The sequence below is a fragment of the Lonchura striata genome, chromosome 26, assembly GCF_050655825.1.
Source record: "Lonchura striata isolate lonStrDom1 chromosome 26, ASM5065582v1, whole genome shotgun sequence".
In the NCBI taxonomy this organism is placed as follows: domain Eukaryota; kingdom Metazoa; phylum Chordata; class Aves; order Passeriformes; family Estrildidae; genus Lonchura; species Lonchura striata.
Window position 1 is genome coordinate 2325092 of NC_140728.1, and position 18910 is coordinate 2344001.

General features: G+C 52.6%; 1 protein-coding gene across 10 annotated transcripts; it reads right to left on the reverse strand.

Moving 5' to 3' along the window:
• Positions 1-6: 6 nt before the first annotated feature.
• PPARD (peroxisome proliferator activated receptor delta) lies at positions 7-18738 on the reverse strand. 10 transcript variants are annotated; one of them, XM_085561139.1, is made up of 8 exons: positions 18668-18738; positions 15616-15709; positions 5788-6016; positions 4957-5108; positions 4130-4268; positions 3349-3551; positions 2574-3024; positions 7-2174 (listed from the first exon to the last, which is right to left on the reverse strand). In XM_085561139.1, exons 3-8 carry the CDS (start codon positions 5915-5917, stop codon positions 1927-1929), a joined length of 1323 nt encoding a protein of 440 aa, XP_085417265.1. In that variant the 5' UTR covers positions 5918-6016; positions 15616-15709; positions 18668-18738; the 3' UTR covers positions 7-1926. The 10 variants fall into 10 exon arrangements, with proteins under 10 accessions (XP_085417265.1, XP_085417268.1, XP_085417267.1 ...); XM_085561142.1 differs by having other exon boundaries at positions 5788-5902; positions 18618-18698; XM_085561141.1 differs by having other exon boundaries at positions 2574-3027; positions 5788-5902; positions 18618-18698.
• Positions 18739-18910: the final 172 nt, after the last annotated feature.

Below are 18910 nucleotides of genomic sequence, written 5' to 3' on the forward strand. Positions count from 1 at the left end.
AAAAGGTTCTTAAATATTTAGTTCAGATTTATTTAAAGTCAAGTCAGTCTGTGGACACTATTTATATTATTAAAAACACTTGGAGGTTTGTACTTCTAGCAAAAATATACATTTCAGTTTGAGGGTTGTTATACTGTTGAGGAAGGAAGAGCAAAAAGTTTCCCAGGTGATGGGCACGAGTCCTGCATTGCGACCGAGGTGGGAACGCCACCGGGATTTTGGGAAGGACAAATCCCTGGGCTCCCACCAGCACACTCATGTCTCCAGTGCCTTCCCCCAGAGGGCTTCAAAGTGCTTCAGAAACGGTGATTCCCAATACCCCTTCGAGGTAGGGAGGGGAGGGCTGGGCAGGGAAACTGAGGCACGGCAAACTGAGGAGTGTGGCAGCAGGGGGAGGTTTGGGACCAACCAGCCCTGTGATAGGGAGGGAAAGCCTAGTGCTCTTCCCCTTTGGGTTTTAAAGGAATTATTGCACCAGGGAAATCTGCTACCCTGAAGAAGAGGAAAGTAAAATAAAACCGAATAATTTGCTCCCACAACCCCTCCTAGGGAATATCAGTATTTTAATAAGGCTGCTCAGGACAGAAGGGACTAGGAGCTGCAGACAGAGAAGTGTTGCTTCTTAGGTGAGACACCATTATCCTGAAAGGGAAACTGAGCCATTCTCAGGTTCATCCTCCCCCTGCCCAAAGCCCAGGGGACACAGCCCCCACACCAGGGGTCTGCCTGGCCCAGGCAGCACCGTGGTGTTTCACTACAGCTGTGAGAAGTTGTGAGGTAAAGTCCCAGAATGGTGCTGGGATCAGGCAGACCTCTAAGCCTGGAGCTGTTCCAGTCTTGGGAACAGTGGCAGAGGTGGACTGGCAGCTTCCCTGACACAGCCACGCTCACTGGGAAGCTCCTGCTCATTGTGAGCATCCCAACCACCCCCCTCCCTGTTTATAAATCCTTGGCATTTACCCCTGCAAAGCTCTGCAACCAATGCACTAACAGATCCTGGTGCTCCTGCTCTAAGCAGACAGCATGTGACAATCCAGGTCCCTTTCACAGAGGGGAAACTGAGGCAGGACACCAAACCCTGACCAGCTCAAGGCCTCTGACCCTCCACACACCTTTTTTGTAACCCATGTCTGTGCAGAGCAGCCTGTGGAAGCCACGGATTCCATGCCTCTGCTCTGAAGGTGAATTTTAAGGAGTCAAATCCTTTCATTCCTACTTCCCCATCCCAGCCTCTCTTCTACTGAGGTGCCAAGGGACATGTTCCCTACGGAACGAGGGTGCCAGGAGCAAAGGCTCCCACACAGCACCCAGGAAGGCAGAGTTCACACATTCCCACGGGGAGACAGGAACACACTGCAGAGCACAGTGGGGGCTGCAGCTGAGGGTCTCTCCTGGGACAGCCCTACCCGTGTTCAAATACTCCAGAGCTTTTCTTTGGGAAAGACAGAAACATCCTTTCATCACACTGTCCCAGACTTCACGGCTCAGGACCATGTCCTTGGAGTGCAAACAAACAAAAGAATACAGACACCTGTAAGTGCTGCTGTCAGCCCCACTGGCCCCTGCACCCCCTTGGTCCTCCTAAGGACCAGGGCTCCCCACCCTGGGGACCCAAGGTGCCACAGTGACCTTGCTGCCTGAGCCACGTAAACTGGGTGGCTGCTCCACTCCGGGAGCAGCTGGAGCTGGCCAAGGAACGGGAACAGCAGCGTTGCAGATTTGTTAGTGTGTGTTAACGGAAGCCCTGGCCGAGCAGGAGGCACCTGCAAATCCTGACAGCATCTTGCCCTACGTACCGTATGTCAGGGTCACATAGAAAAGAGTTTCCAGTAGGAGAAATGGAAGACACTGGGAAGGGTTTTCTTTGTTTCTGTACAAAGAGTCTTGATGGGAATCCATGGCTTCATTCTCATAAATAACAGGTCCTTAGTACATGTCCTTGTAGATCTCCTGTAGAAGTGGGTGCAGAGATGTCTCTGTCTCTGTCTTCTTGATCTTCTGCACCAGCTGGGCGTGCTCTGTCACCAGCTGTCGCAGATCAGCCATCTTCTGCAGCAGCTTGGGGAAGAGGTACTGGGCATCCGGGTGGTTGGACTGCAGGTGGAACTCCAGCGCTCGCAGGATGTTGTCTTGGATCTCCTCCACCTGCTTCACGTTCATCAGGCCAGGGCGGTCTGTGGAGAGGAAGCATGGTAGCTGCAGGGTCATGGTGCAGCTCTCCAAAGTACACACTGCTCCTGGGGAAAGGGAGCCAGGGACTGTAACCCACCCACTGTGACTCTAACCTCATCAGCTAGAAAGGGGAGAAGTGTGCCCTTGGACAATGTATCCCACAGCAGCACATGAGAAAGGAGATGCCACTTCTACATTCCTTGCTGTTGGTCCAAGCTTGCCAGGCATCCCCTCCACAGAGAAGCTTTGGTTTTGGAAGTGTTCAGTTCTTCTCTCATGCCCGAGACATCCCTGGCTGACCTCAAGCCCAGCTGCAGCTCAGCTCCCCTAGCCCCCTCTGAGCCACCTCTAACTAGGGAAGACTCTTCCTGACCTCGGCACGGCCGAGGGCACCCGCTCACCTCCACACAGGATGATGGCAGCCACAAACAGGGACAGGTCACTGTCATCCAGCTCCAGCGCGTTGAACTTCACAGCAAACTCAAATTTGGGCTCCATGATCTCATTGAAGGGCTTGCGCAGGCTGCGCAGGAACTCGCGGGTCACAAAGCCGTTCCCGTTGGCCACCAGCAGCCCATCCTTGTTCATGATGGAGGCCAGCATGGCGAAGATGGCCTCGTGCACCCCGTACTTGAGCAGAGTCACTTGGTCGTTCAGGTAGAGGCCTACGAAGCTGGGGATGCTCTTGGCGAACTCGGTGAGCTCCCGCACGGTCTCCACCGTGGTGCACTGGCAGCGGTAGAAGACGTGCACCCCGATCTCCTTGTAGGGGGGGATGCCGTTCACCAGCTGCTTCCACACCAGCCCCTTCTCTGCCTGCCACAAGGTGTCCATGTCATGGATCACGAAAGGCTGCTTGAACAAGAAGCAAGTTAGGAGTCTGCTGCGGGGACTCGAGGTGCCAGCTCTGCTCAGGACAGTCACGTTTGTCTGCCTGTCCCTGTGCTGTGCCCTGCCTCTGGGGCTGACAGTGCCCAGCTAATCTGCACCCACCCACCACAGCACAAGTGTGCAGAGCAATGGGGTTTCTCCCAGCAAGGGGCAGGACATGCAGAGCCCAGGTGAAAATGGTGCATGGGGAACAGCTATGGCAGCAGGGAGATGTGAACCATCTCCCAGAGAACAGTCCCCCATGCTGGCCATGGCCAACCCCACCTGCCCTGGGAGGGAACTTACTGGGGTGCTGCTGGCCTTGCCGGTCAGAATACCTCTTGCCTTCTTTTTGGTCATGTTGAAATTCTTCAGGTAGGCGTTGTAGATGTGCTTGGAGAAAGCTTTCAGGTCAGCCACCTGTGGGTTCTGGCAGCTGATCTCACTTGCTGTCAGCCCTGCCACCAGCTTCCTCTTCTCTGCCTCTGGCATGCGCCCGAAGCGGATGGCTGGGGGGCAAAACTGGGGGTCAGGACAGCAGGGGAACCCTAGGAGATGCATCCAGAGAGGCAGCAGTTTGTTCTGCCACTGCAGACAGACAGGTCTGCTGGAGAACACCTGCAGCTATATAACACAATGCTTCTCGAGGCTGCAGTTCTTTCAGCACTAACACCTTCATGAAACATCCACTGCTGTTTCCTCACAGCAGAATCCCATCCCATTCCTCTGGGCTCTTGCTCAAACCCTGCTTCTCACATAAACACCTTTGCTTGTCTGGGTCTGAGATTCTCACACATGAAATCTAAAAGTCCCAGCACAGAACAATTTGTGTGTCCAGCTCCCTCGGGGCCAGTACATAAGGGACAACCACATGCCAGCAGCTGCACTTCATGGTGGGAATGAACAGCCCTTTCTCATACAGAAAAAGGGGAAGAGGAGTCAAATGCTTGAAGCACTAGATTTGAAAGATCACCTAGCAAGAAGAGCCATGGACTAAAGCACAGGAGGCTATGGGCACCCTTCACAGCAGGGCAGCTGGCCCTGTGCCACCCAGCTGTCCAGGCCTGTGGGCAGCAGTGACACTCACCATTGTGTGACATGCCCAGTGAGAGGCATTTCTGGAAGCGGCAGTACTGGCACTTGTTTCTGTTCTTCTTCTGTATCTTGCAGCTCCTCTCACACTTCTCGTACTCCAGCTTCATGCGGATCGTCCGGCGGAAGAAACCCTGCAGGCAGGGAGCAGGGAGACATGGAGCAGCAGGGCCTATGGTTTGGGACCAGACTGGTTTGTTATCCCCAGGAGCTTCAGGGAGGTTCAGGAGGGGGAGCCCTGGGTTTCTGTGATGCAAGCAGGGTCTCTATCCCATGTAGTGGCAGAAAGGGGCTGCAGAGGAAGAGGTGTGAGGGCACCCCATGCCTGGTGCTGTGACTGTGTCAGCAGCCCACAGAAAGGGATGGAGGAACAAGCCATGGGCCAACCCCAGCCTGCAGGAATGTCTGGCAGGACCTGGGCTGCTAACGCAATCTGCTGGATCTGCTGCAGGGGAAAGAATTCCAGAGGAACATCCAAGCTGCAGCCAGTGATCCCAGGGAGATAAATACACAGCTCACTGCTGATTTGCAGCACAGAAGCTATTTTTAAAAGCAAAATCAGGGTCTCTTTGGGGACAGATGGATTTGCCTTACAAAGCAAAGCATGACAATGCAAGGTTTGGGCCATACAGGTCTCAGTCCCCTTCCCAGGGCAGCATTTGTTGCCTGCCTATGCTTGCCCCATTCTAGACAGGTTGAGGTTTTTTACAATCAATCCCAAATCCCTGTTCTGTTGCAAATCTGCTTGTGTGAGGAGGCAGCCCAGTCGCTGGGATCTAAGCCCAGCTGGTGCTGCAGAACCCAGCTGTCCCTGGGACTCACCTTGCAGCCCTCGCAGGCGTGCACGCCGTAGTGGAAGCCCGAGGCTTTGTCTCCGCAGACCCTGCACTCCACGTTCAGCGCTCCCAGCGCCGCCTCCTCGCAGCCCATCTGCAGCTGGTCCGACAGCGAGGGAGAGGAGCTCTGTGACAGGTCTGCAAACGCACACAAGGACACGTCCTTCTGTGTCACAGCCACAGGCCCAGCTCCTGCCGTGGCTGAGGAGGAACTTCCAGCCCTGTCCTGCCTGCCCCTGGTATCACATCTGGAATCTGGCACTGGCTGCGGGCAAATGCCATGAACAGAGTCAAGAATGCCCCAGCAGCTCAGACTCCACATCAATGCTCCTTTCTTCCCTCTGGCATTCATGTCCTGGCAATGAAACTCCAACCAGCAGATTTTATAATCCCTTGTTGGCTGGCTGCTGGCACAGGACATCCCAGCTGGAACATCAAGGGCTCTGGAGGAGGCTTTTCTGCATCTACAAACCATCTCTCCCACCTCCTACAATCACTTTGCTCTGAGAACCCCAGGAAGTGTCCAAGGAAGCATTCCCAAGCACCCTGGGAGGCCCCTTGCTCTGAAGCACAATGTTTCCTGCCTGTCCTTATAATTTCCACTCCAAAACCCGTTGCCAATGGATGTGCAGTGACCTCAGAGGAAGAAATAAGCCTCTCCATAACCTGGAGCATTATTTCATAAATAAATGTGAAATGTTCAGTTCAGCTGAACTCCATTCAGGGACAGATCCTCTGTCCTTGCAGGTGAGCATGCTGCCTGGAGGCTGTGGGCAACTAGATGTTCCACAGGATGAGATCCTGTGGCTCCACTCACCTGTGTAGCTGCTTGAAGGCAGCGAGCTGTCTGGTCCTCCAGTTGGGTCTGAGGCTCCACTTGCCACCATCACTGCCTCTTCCTCTTCCTCTTCCTTGACCTCAGGTACTTCCTCCTGTAGTTGTTCCATAATTGATCACCCCTCAGTGCCAAGACTGCAATCCCTGTCATAGCTCTGGCATCATCCGCGTCTATCCAAGATGGACCCCACCAGGCTGTTCCTGCTAGCCTGCAGGACATGGAGAGAGGCCACTGAGTGCCTGCACGGAGGAGCTCAGCAGCAGGGCAGTGTCACCAACCACACCAGTCCTGCTCTGTGCTTGCTCCTCAGCCAGTGAGACATGCAGAGCAGGGCCCATTTAAAGATCCCTTTGCACTGTGGAATAAACATTCTGTAGGACTCAAGGAAGCAAAAGCTCACAGAATTGTTTTTAAAGCCTAGCAGACCACAAATCAGCCCAGATGCCACCCAGGGATCAAGGGTCCCCAACTTACAAGTCCCATAGCAGAAATGCTGCCCCAGATAACGTCCCCCAGAGCTGACAGTGACCTATGTGATGCAGGCAGGGCCAGGCTCTGATAGAGCCAACACCTCCAGAAGGATCAAAGTAGGGCTGGTTTCACCCTCTGTCCCTGCCCAGCCATGGCAGAGCCTGGATTGGGAGCAGCAGCTGATTAGGACACACTGTGCCCATGGGTGGAAGATACTGGGGGAGCAGAGCTCAGTGCAGCAGCAGGCAGTGGCTAAAAGTCCCTGGCCCATGCAAGCCATCTGCAAGACTGATGGCTTCCTGTCGGCCCTGCACTCGCACTCCTTCCTGTCAGAGTGCTGCCAGTTACAGCCTCTGTGTTTGTTTTCACTTGGCTCCTCTGCCAAGAGCAGGGTTGAACGTGTTGCTGTTGCTCTGCGCAGCTGCCGGCCGTGCTCAGCCACGGGGTCCAGCAGTGCAATCCCAACAGCCACACAATCCAACCAGTGTCTTAATCCCGGGTTTCCTGTGGGAGGAACGGCCCCGTCCTCCCCCACACACTTCCGCTCCTTGTTTGCCTTACTCCATCCCAAAGAGCCCACAATCCCACCTCCCTCCCAGCCATGCTGGATCCTGATTCCTAAACTGACTCTTCCTTGAATAATTAATATCTCAAGCCCATCTTATGTAAAGTTCCATCCACTTCCTTAAGAGAGTTATTTTTAAGTGGAGAAATACCCATCAGGAAAGCCACTGAAATCCAGGTTCAACCAAGAGAGCCTCAATTTGCAGACCCAAATTAAACTAATGCAGGATATTGCAGGGGCCTTGTATAAGGGCAACCCCAAGCTCTGGGATGGTCCATGCCCCATGCCCAAGCCCACAGCACAACTCAGGGCTTGCTGGGGAAGGGCAGCAGTGACCCAGGACTCCCTGGATTTGTTTGCCTTTCTAGAGAAGACCCTCACACCTGGCACTTCAGATTTGAGCTGCAGCCAACTCCTTGGATTGCTGGAAAGACATCAAGGTCAGAGCTCCCTGAAAGAGCAAGGAAGCAGCTCAGGGAGAAAACAAAACCTGCAGGTGGGAGGGTGAACACAGACACCTCACAAAGTCAGGACACAAGTCATCCCTGGAGCTGGTGCCCTACCAGAGCCTGGGTCTCCTGTGGCTGAGGGGGCTTTATTTTTCTCCTCCACATTGGGAATTCAGACTGCAGGACAGGTGGCTTTGCTTCCAGGTGAGGTATATTAGTGGCAACAGTGAGCACACTGCCCTGTGCTCCTTGGCAGCAGGAGCAGGCAGGGGGGTGCTCCCTTCCCGTGCCTCCACACGAGCACTGAGGGACCATTGAAGGGCAGTGTTATCCTTGGCCTCTGCTCACACATCCCACACAGTGGGACATGGCAGACAGGCAGGAAAACTTATTCATTGGAGATGGAGGGTAATGAACTTCACTGTTTTCAGGGTTATATATAAATGATCACACAAACATCAGGGAAACACTTTTGCCTGGAAGAGCAGTTAGTGGGAGAAGCTTGTGGCAGGAGAAGCTTGTCTACAGTGGAAAATCCATCCTGCAGCAGCTTAATGAGCAGCTCATTAGATTCTCTTTGTCCCTGGTATCCAGCACAAGCCCCTTGCTATAAACCCACTGCAGACAGAGCTCTCTGCTTTGCCCCAGATGTCTCATGGGACATGTTGGAATAATGTGGGCACATCCCTGATATGCTGTCCTCCATCTACTGGCTCTACTCAGGGCCATTTGCTCCCAGGGAGGCAGTGAGTTTTTGGCATGCAGTTTGCTCCTCAAAACCCAAAAAAGCAACTCCAAAACTGTGCATGGAGTCCGTCTTGGATGGGTGTGAGGAGGAGGAAAGCAGAGGATGAGACATAGACAGATAGCTCCACGGGCCTCACATGTAGAAAGGTGTTACAGAAAGGATATGGATGTGAATCCCACCCTTTGAGAGTGGCTAGAGAGCCAGAGAGAGAAAAGCTTTTACCAAAAGGCTCCGAATGTATTGTTTGTACATCTCCTTGCAGGCCAAGAGTTCAGGGGCCTGAGCAGAGGGAAGCTGTGGGAACTCTTTGCACACCTGCCTCTCCCTCAGCCCTTCCCATTTTCTAAACAACTGGGATAGAGGGAGAGGACTGGAAAAACGGATTGATCTGACACGGGAGGCCGCAGCCCCTGCCTCTGGCAGATGAAAGGCCAAGGCAGCCTTGGGTAAAGGGCTGGGCATGGCCAGGCCTATGCCACCCTTTGAGGACCAGAGCCCCCGGCAGGAGAGGGACCTCAGCCCTTGTCCCCATGCCAGATAGGGCACTGGGGTAGCAGGCAGAGACTGTGGAGATTCACCAAGGATTCACATGCTCCCCTCTGTTCCCCTGCAACCCCTTCAGGGGGAACAGGGGGGCCTGGGAAGCTCGAGCTCTCCAGAGTTTGTCCAAACTCTCTCTGTGTGAGCACAAGGAGGGACCTGCCCTGCCAGCACCACAGCCCAGAATCTTTGTGGGACATCACTGGGACAACAAAGGACAGCCAAAGGGCCCATCTCCACCCCTGGACCTCTCCAGCCATTTGGTACCTCTACACTCAGTGGCCAAGGTGCCAGAGCAGGAGAAGGGATAACTTGGTCTCCTCCTCTTGGCTGACTCCTGTGCCAGAGCACAGCACACAAGCTTCAAGCTGCAGGAAGATGGGTAGAGACTCCTGCCTACCCTAGACACCCACCCCTTTTTCCGTTTGGCAGCTGTCACAGGACACTGATGGAAACAAGGATGGAGACTGTGAATTTCTTCCTAAGCATATCCAGAGAATCTAGCAAAGTTGTTTCCCTTCCTCTTCCCACAGGATGGGAATGAGCAAGAGCACAAGCATCTCATGACTCACTGTGCCCTTGCCTCAATGCCTGTTCCAAGGAGCTTTGGTAACCCTGGCTGAGCCAGCAGCTTCCTCTGCAGCTGGTGCAGGGAGGGTTTGTTTGCTGGCTCTGGGCTTGGGCTGATGCCTGCTGGCTGCAAACAGCTTGGGCAACAGGTTTGTCTTTCCTAGAAGCTGGCATCTACGCCAAGCTAAACCATCAGTGGGAACAGGGAGAGAGACGTGGCACAACCAGGAGAGGAAAAAAACAGGAATAAAAGTTAAAAGGAGATAAATCTTCAGTGTGGATTCCCTGCAAGAAGGTAGTACTTCTCCAGAGCTGACCAAGATCCAAGCCTCCAGATCATCAACCAACAGCTTGTGTCCCTGTGGCCTGGCAGTTCCCCTGGCAGCCAATCCTGCTGATTAGCACACAGACCCTGGAACCAAGCTCAGAGTTTCCATGCAAAGCAAAGCACCAAAGAAAGGTCCAAACCTCCCAAGAATCAAGTCACAGAGTTGATCTGCTCAAAGCAGTTGTTCAATACAACTGTACTATAAAGGAGGTCATAAAGGAAAACCAATATATCATGGGAGCACTCCTCACTTGTGTTTATACCTCTGGACAAGAAAATTCATCAAATTCAAAGCCAAAAGAAACATAAGGGGTGAAATGAGAACTGAGCACTGTGATGTGCAGCACATTTGAATCCACAGTTGAAAACTGACTTGAATCCACAAAAGAGATGTGATTGCTGCTTGTTGACCACCTTTTGCAGACTTCCTTAGGTTGTGTCACTGCTTCCAAGATTTGCTGATCAAGTACCAGTTTCTGTTCCTCCTCCTACTTGTCAGCTACTACTAATAAAAGCCAAATAAGAGCTAAGCAGATGCTGCAATACAGGAAAGGTAACTGAGAGTACAAGACATGAGAGACAAACACTGAAAACATGTTTATGTTTGCTCCTGGAAGATCAGCATACCCCCCTATTAGCCAATGAGATCTCAGTAACACTTAGTAGCTGCGTGTTTCCTTCCTTACTCAAAGTCTTGGCCTCAAGGCAGGCTACACACAAAAATAAACTACTACAGCTAGCAAGGAAGAGCCTTCCCACACAGCACTGACCAGGGTGGATGTTCTGGGACAGATTTTTCCCCTTGAAGCATCAGATGCTGTACCATGCCCCAGAGCCCAGTCCTGTGATTCTTTCTCCAAGGCTGCTCGGTGTGGACCACCTGTGCTCCTCCAAGAGTGAGCTGGGCTCATTAAGCAGAGGGGTGCTGCCAGAGCTGCCATGACCATTAGCTGCTGCTAATTACTGTGGGACTTGTGACACAGGGTGCAGGAGATTCCCTCAGCTGCCTTGAGCAGCCTGGCTTGCCAAAATGAATCACGCATCTATTGCACGTTTCAACTCACCCACTTCCTGGGCACTGACGGGGAGAAATAGCCAGCTCATTAAAAAGGTTACGAAACTTGCTGGATTCTTCTCTTTTTGTACCATGATTGATGCTGTCCCCAAAACCAGGTCATGACATTTTGCTCCAAAAGGAACTTGCTGCTGGCTTTGTTCAGAGTGTAAGAGGTATTGCAGACACAGAAAAATAGCAGACTTTGGGCACTGAATTCTCAGCCATGCACAAAGCAAGGTCTGCTCGGCTGCTCTTCTCCAGGAGTTGCAGCCGTCCCTGGCTTCAGCAGAAAGCATGCATGGGATGTGCTCCAAAATCTTGAGATGGCAGATTGGGAAGACTGAAAAATCATCCCTCAACAGCTTCCCAGCAAAGGGACTCCCTGCCCTCATCAGGCTCGTGGCTGAAGGGCAGCAGCAGGGCAGGCAAGGAAAAGCTGCACAGTTCTTAGCTCGTAATTGAAGTGCTGCTCCATGACCTTCAGCAAATCTGGTCAGGTCCCCTATTTCCATTTTTTGACTATAAAAAAAACCCAACCAAAACCAAAACCCATCACAAAGAAACGAGGACTTTTACAGTGCTTCCTTCCTGATCATTCCCTGGCTGCATTAGCTCATGGAGATGGCATTTTTGGAAGTGCAGAGCAATAGATCAGTGCCAAGTGTCATTGTTTATTCCTGTATCACAAATTTTGACACCTGTTTGCAGTCACACTCGCAGGTCTGGCCTGCTCAGCCCCAGGTCAGCTCCCTGCACTGCTTGTGACCATCTTCTCCTGTTTTACATTCCTGTACAAGGCATTTCCAGGATGACTTTCAGGAAATAAACTGGCACATCTCATTCTGCCAGCTACTGATTGGTATTTGTGTTTAGTGGTCAACTCAGGACAGCCCCAAGTATCTATGGCCAGGAGGGCACGTTGGTCTGACCCATCGGAACAAGGACAGCAGCCAGGAAACAAGCAGGTACTGGAAAGGTGACACCACTGGGGCTTCTCAGCGCTTGAAATGGCACAGAAGTGCTGCTATCTGAGAAGATCATTAAGTCTGGCAAGGAGAGAGGATCATTCCCCCACAGCCCGGGGCGCTGCAGAGGTGGCTGTGAAACTGTGGCAATGGTTTGGAATCACACTGCAAACCTGGCACTTGCATGGCAGAGAAGCTGTCTAGTATTCCCCTTTCCTTTAGCATCCCAAAGGTGAGGAGGCTAAAGAGGGGCTTAGAACTCAATGAGCCACTGTAAGATGATGCTTTCCCAAACTTCTGAAGCCCTCTTGGCTGTACTCCAAGGCAGTCAGTTTGCTTAGGGACCCCTTGTCCTCATGAACCTGAGCAGGACACGTGTAAGGATCCAGTTTCAGGAACATCAGTAATTATAGAACAGGGCTGGTAAGGGAGGAGCTCACAGAATCCCAAGGCAAACAGTGGGCACAGGCTCAGAGCAGCACTGAAATGGAACTCCAGGAAAGTGGCGAGTGGAACAAGCTGTGGCTGTGAACAGGAGCACTGCTGGTGGTTAGTGAGGCCAAGTTTGGCAGTGCTGTGCACACCAGCACGCAGCTTCGATTTCCCCAAAGTCTCAGGGTCACTGGGACACCAGCAAGTGCCACCCGTGCTTTGGAAGGGGCAATCAGCTCCCCAGAAAAGCAATGGGGGTAGAAAAGCAGCAGTGGGCCAATGAGTCACTTAGGATCACACCCATGCATGCAGCCTTCTGTCTGGAGCCAAACATCGAGCAGGCCCCTAGGTTTTATTGCTATGTTGCCAGTGCTCTCAGATGCAGAAAAATGCCCACAAAACAAATAGCAAGCCTCCTCTTTTTTGCAGCAACAGATTTTAGATCCCATGGACTAACCAGGAAAAAAAAAATCCATCAGCCTGTAAGTTTTGTTATGTTTACACTTGGACTCCCAGAAAAGTGCTACTTGGCTTTGTAGACTTTAGCAAAATATCCTGGCCCCAGCCATGCTACTCTGATCCCAGGACACAGCTGACAGAGAGCAATTGTGCCCAGACACAAGTTCTGATGATTCAGCAGGGCCAGGACATGCGCAGCGAGACGGATCGAGCAGATTGCTGTGCCTGCTGCAGCTCCCCTTCAGCCACGGAGCAGGAAAACAGAGGGGTCCCAGTCTGACTGCAAAAATCCCCAGAAGAAAACCCCCAGAGAACACCAGAGTTGCTTTTCCACACAAACTAGTACAACACCCTGTCGGGAACTAGATGGGAATGCTGTTTCATTACTATTTTTGGCCACATTCACATAGCAATAGCTGCCTGGACAGCAGAGATTCCCCTGCCTTTTCAGCAGGGAAAGGAGCAGCCACCGTGTCAGTGTGATCCTGCCAAGACTCACAGGGTGCTCTGACCATTTGGATTTCTGCCTCGGCCCCCAGAAAACAAAATGCTTGAGCAAAGCATTCGCACCTTTCATAACATCCTCATGCCTTTGGCATCGTCTTGGGGGTACAGGGTGAGCCACAGAGCTCACAGCCAGCCAACAGCTACTGCTTCCTCACACAGCCAGCTGCTGGCAGCTCAGCAGGCTCAAGTTCATGCTCACCAACAACCCTTTTCCAGAGATCCCCGTGTCCCTAAGTTCCACAACACAAGGTCTACCCCACGGACATGAGAACCAATCCACGGGTATTTTCAGAGATGTGTGTCTCTGACCATCAGCCCTCATGGGGTTAACAGCTTTCAAGAGCCAACATCTCTAGCAGAACCCATATAAACAACTTTAAGGTGAAAAGCTGATTTGGACATTCTCAGAAATATCCCAGATTGCATTAGGATAAAATCAAGAGTTGCACTGAAAAACACTTGTAAAAAGTCAGGCAGGACAGGGATTTGGGCTTAGGTTCCCATCAACAAGATGACTGCACAAAGCATTGCTTATTTTGAAGCCATCTCACACACCCTCTGCCAGGAAAGGCCTGACAAAGCCTGTCCTAATGAGATAGGCATGTGTTTCACAGTAAAGTCTGTCTTAACAGCCCATCAAAGAAATGCTTCCCTATCAGCTCATCTGCCCTTTCAAATCACCAAAATCATTCCCTGTCTCCAACCCACATATCTGTTAAGGGTTGAGCATGCATGTTCTGGTTTTTGCTATTTCAAGTTCCAGTTCCCAGACCAGGGCAAATCAGGAAATGCAGCCTGATGGCAACAACTTTGGATAACTTGGGGGTTACCAGGCTGTGGGTTACCCAGCCCCAGAGGTGGGTTCTGGCTTCACCCAGCACCAGAATGAATTCTTGTGTTTCTGGCTTGTGCTTTCATCCTGCCGCTTCCTCCTCCATGGTCAGGATTCCCCTGCAAACCACAGACCCTCCAAAACTCTAAACTTGGAGCAGAGCCTTTCTGTGAGATCCCCAGGAAAGCACCCCAACATACACATGCATTTCAGAGCCCTTTGCAAAGCCAAATAGACCTGACCAAAACGATCCCAGATGTTCACAAGCTCTTGGCTAAGCCTTGGAGAACACAGACATTTTCCAGACAGTACGACTGAAACTGTGGATATTAAAGCATTTCAAGAAGTCATAATGAAACTAAGCTACATCTTGAGTCAGTTCTGCTCTGAACCCTTCCTGCAGTCAAGCAGGGCTCCAGTGAACATCATCCCAAAACATACATTTTGGGGAAGATGCACTTCACAATCTCCTTGACCAAAAGGATTCATCAATTGTTCCTCTCTAAACCCTGCTTTGGTAAAGTAATTTCCCAGGCATTCTGCCAAGGCAAGCACATTGCAGAGTAATTAACAAAAAAATAAAACTAGTTCTACAGAAAAATCTTACTTGTCCTCACTATGGAAATCACTTCTGTTTGTCCAGGCTTTCCCAGAGTCTCCAAAATTACTGCAGTAGTGCATCTCTGAACAGAGACTTCTGGAAAAAGCAGAGATTACTCTGCAGCACCGAAGAAGATGAGAAGCAGCAACACAGCCCGACAAAATCTGTGGTTATCAGATTGTTCCTGCTCTAAGCAAAAGAATTGGTACAAACCACAAAACCCCTGACATCTAAAATGTCATTGTCAGGGCAAGCCAGGCTGGGCTCTGACAGCAAATAACCTTTCAGGCATAAACACTGTAACATCATCTCACCCAATTAAAACATCATTTGTGTGTCAGGTTCTGTTGTTCAGAGGAGCCCAAAAGCCTCTTCTTGTGCCAGTCCTTCAGTCTCCAAGAACATTTGCAGATTTCCAGTCCATAATTCAATAGCCACAGACGAAACAGTCCCCAAAGAGCAACAAGATGTACTGTACAAAAATACATATTTTTCAAAAGGCTTCACACAAGAAAGACAGAGCCCATCAACACCAGAAAACAATTCCATACAACAATGCTCTTCTGATCAGCAAAGCCTCATGGGCTCATTATGAAATCCTCTCAACACACTGTGAAGATCCTTGGAAGTCTGTCTTCAATACCAGAACAGAGGTGGAGCAACGATTGCACTAATCTGACACAGAACCCATGACAGCTCAACACCTCAGACCTGTGTTGAGGCAAACACACACCCACAGCCACATGCAGACAGCCATGGCACTGCTGATTCCAGGAATCACTTCAGAGGTCTGTGGGCAGGACAGTGCCCGCCCATGGCCCTGCTGACCACCTCCTCCAAAGCCCTGTCCTGCCTCTGCCACGACCTGCTTGGCTTTGTCTGACACCGACAGCACCGGCACCACCGCCGGGTCGTGTGTTGGATTGTTGGGTGATTGGTGACCCACATGCAGTCCTGGATCTCATGTGCCCTCCCTCTACAACAGCCAATTTCAGTCATCAACATCATTGAAATAATGAAATGTTATGTCACTATGCTTTGACAGAAAGAGCCAGCTGAGGGGAACAGCATTAGACCATGGTCCTCACAGTGTATTCCTAAATAATCCATAAGATCATATTCAGAAACACAACAAAAACAAGGCACGTAGTTTAAATTTAAAATTAAATTTAAGAAAGTTTAAGCTCATGGACAAAGGCAATCTTGCTGGAAGTTACCCCAGGTTTTTAGGAACACTGCTAAGTGCCTGGGTTGGTGGCCCGCATGCAAAGGGGAAGGGTTACCTCTGCGGAGCAGCTGTCCCTGTCTGCCTGCCGCCGAAAGCCACCGCTCGGTCACCATGTCAGCACAGCCAGGACAGCCGAGACCTGGAGCAATCTGCAGGAGGACAGACAGCAAGTTTCCACGGCTGTGCTGAAGGCCAGATATTTATGCCGCTGGGAGCACTGGGCTGGGTCCAGCAGCAGCAGCTCTGAAATTTAAACGCACACTCCCTCTTTTGCACGCTGAAACCCTGGGTCAGGGTGACTCCAGGGTGCTGCTGCCACAGGCAGCATCTGTCTCAAGACAGGAGGCAGAGCAAACCCTGGGGTGTCCCAGCAGAGACAGCCCCATCCCCTCCCCATGGATGTCACCTTTGCCATAAGTCACCTGCAGCCAGAGGCTGATGACCCTGAGCTCTTATGACAATGCACAAAGTTGATGCTAGAAAAAGGACTATGGTGGCCACCAGGCTGCTTGTTTACTCAGCTTGCTTAATACACCTTCAAGAGGCTGCCAGAAAGTTCCTGCAACTTTAATGAATTTCTTCTTGGGTGGCTGAAACTTAAGGATTCAACAGAGTTCATTCACTCTTCTTAGTTTTCCTGATAACTTAGCCTTGTATGAATTTCAGACTCAAAAGAGAAGGAAGATACTAATGCCGGAAAAAAATGGCTTATGAGGCTTTGAACTAGAGGACTTGGAGGAAATATGTCCTATTTTTAGAGAGTTATGCAGACTAACTGGACATAAAACATTAAACAAAGATGTTGTGAACATGATGCTATTTGCACCCACATACCCTCCTTGACATTACCCAGACTCATCTGCTCCTCCCACTCCAATGAAAAGCCCCATTTTGCATTGCTGCCCTTGAGATGGGACAACTCATGAGGCAGCTGGGGACCAGCAACAAACCAGCAACAAACCAACAACACCAGCCCCTACCAGGGCAGGCAGCTCAGCAGTAACCTGTGAGTGCTGTGCTGAGAGTGAACCCCCAGTGCAGCACATCCTTCCAGGTCTGACACGACAGCTGCAGCTGTCCAGGAGAGATGAAAAAAGAACATTAACTCCCAGCCTCAAAAGCTGAGTGTGGCCTGAGTGTGGAGGGTGTTCCCCTACAGGATCAAGGTACATCCAGAGGAGGTCACAAGTGTTGGATCCAAAAATACAACCTGAGTCCCATGCACTGGAGCATCAATCACATCAGGATTTCCCAATCAGTGATGTCAAAGCCACATCCTCTTGAAGGCAGTGATTGTCCTTGTTTAGAGGTGGGGGCTCAGGACAGCACAGAGCTCTGCCAAGCGTGCATCCAGCACCAGTGAGGCCACAGAGCTGCCCTCAGGAGCTTCACTTTCACAGCAGAGCGGGTTTCTCATCCCTTCCCCAATATGGAAGACAGTTTTTCTAAACAATCCTGACAAAGTTTCTCTTTAATCTCTCTGACAAAGAACAACACTAAAGTCATTCCAGCCCCACTGGCACATCAGGAGGTGGCCTTCTCCACCTCCACCAGAAATAAAGCTCATCCCAATTCAGTAACACAACATTATCCTTGACACTGTCAACGAGGGCTGAATCACATGCAGGGAGTGCATAAATCACACCCTGAGCTCTCTCTCATTGCAGACCAGAGCGCTCTGCTGCCACAGATCTGAGAATTAAAACTAAATGCCTAGCTCACCTTGTCCCACTCACAGCTAAATGCCAGGACATGCCCATCACACCACACACAAGGCAACACTTGCACCAGCTCAGCAGGGCATGGAGGGAACCTGCCAGCACATCCCACCTGGTTGCTTCCCCTGCTGTCCCTGGCTGACACATGGCAAGTCATCAGGAAATCTCCCACCTCAGCCTGGAGCATGTTTGTACAGAGGAGGATACTCTGCTGATGGCAACGAGGGATTTGCATGGAGAGGAGAGCAGAAACAAGAAACAGGACATGGGCTGCCTCAACCCACCGGTCACTGTTTTAGAGACCAACACTGCAGCCAGCCCTGGGACTCTTGATTCATGGGGCAGCCACAGCTCAGGCCCCTCTGCAGCACCATGATGGGCATTGTCCAGACCCTACAGCACATCTGATTCCTTCCCACACATGTGTCCTTCATATGGGATATCAGGGCAGGGGGGAGCAGAATGGGCAGATATGAGGGATGAGAAAGGACTCTCAGATCCTTCCTCCTGGAGCAGCCCCTGCTCTGCTCAGGGTCCATCCTGACCCTCTTGCTTCTCCTCCTTCCAGCCCCAAACTCCTGCAGTGCCTGGCACCCTCCACCACCCCACCCTGGCACAGGAGACAGACACACCGTCCTCCTAAGCCTCTTCCCGTGTGGGCCATGCATCGTCCTCTGTCCCCCATGACTTCCCAAGAAATACAGCCTGAAGTCACTGATGCCACTCACGCCCCAGCTCTCCACACCCGTGTCCCCTTTGCACCAAGCCCTGTCCCTCACACCCCTGTCCCTCACACCCACTGTCCCTCACGCCCCCTGTCCCTCACACCCACTGTCCCTCACGCCCCCTGTCCCTCACACCCCCTGCCCCTCACGCCCCTGTCCCTCACACCCCCAGCCCCTCACACCCCCAGCCCCTCACTCCCCCTGCCCCTCACGCCCCTGTCCCTCACACCCCCAGCCCCTCACACCCCCAGCCCCTCACACCCCCTGTCCCTCACTCCCCCTGCCCCTCACGCCCCTGCCCCTCACGCCCCTGTCCCTCACTCCCCCTGTCCCTCACTCCCCCTGCCCCTCACGCCCCTGTCCCTCACACCCCCAGCCCCTCACACCCCCAGCCCCTCACGCCCCTGTCCCTCACACCCCCGGTCCCTCACGCCCCAGTCCCTCACACCCCCTGTCCCTCATGCCCCTGTCCCTCACTCCCCCTGTCCCTCACACCCCCAGCCCCTCACACCCCTGTCCCTCACACCCCCAGCCCCTCACGCCCCTGTCCCTCACACCCCCGGTCCCTCACGCCCCTGTCCCTCACACCCCCGGTCCCTCACGACCTCACTCACCTCGCGCGCGGCCCCGCTCGCGCAGCCGCCCCCCCCCGCCCCCCCCTCACCGTCACCGCGCACGCCCTGACGCCACCGCACCCCGCGCGCGCGCGCGGCCAATCGCCGCCGCCGCCGGGGAGCCTCGCGCCCGCGTCACCACGGCAACGGCCCCGCCCCCAAACCCTCCCGCGCCGCACCGCCCTCTGGCGGGAGCCGCCCGCACTGCGCCCCGCGGCGGAGCGGGGCCTCATGGGAAGTGTAGGCGCTGCGGACTCCCCCTGAGGGCCGCCCAACATGGCGGCGCCGCCGCC

Bases quoted from the DNA above. Each gene is read 5' to 3' on its own strand.
- PPARD (XM_085561137.1), bottom strand. From the start codon at position 5,917: ATGGAACAACTACAGGAGGAAGTACCTGAGGTCAAGGAAGAGGAAGAG. The intron at 3,028-3,348 runs GTAAGTTCCCTC...TTCTTGTTCAAG, and splicing joins GCAAGGCCAGCAGCACCCCA to CAGCCTTTCGTGATCCATGA. The intron at 2,175-2,573 runs GTGAGCGGGTGC...TCCTCTCCACAG, and splicing joins TGCCATCATCCTGTGTGGAG to ACCGCCCTGGCCTGATGAAC.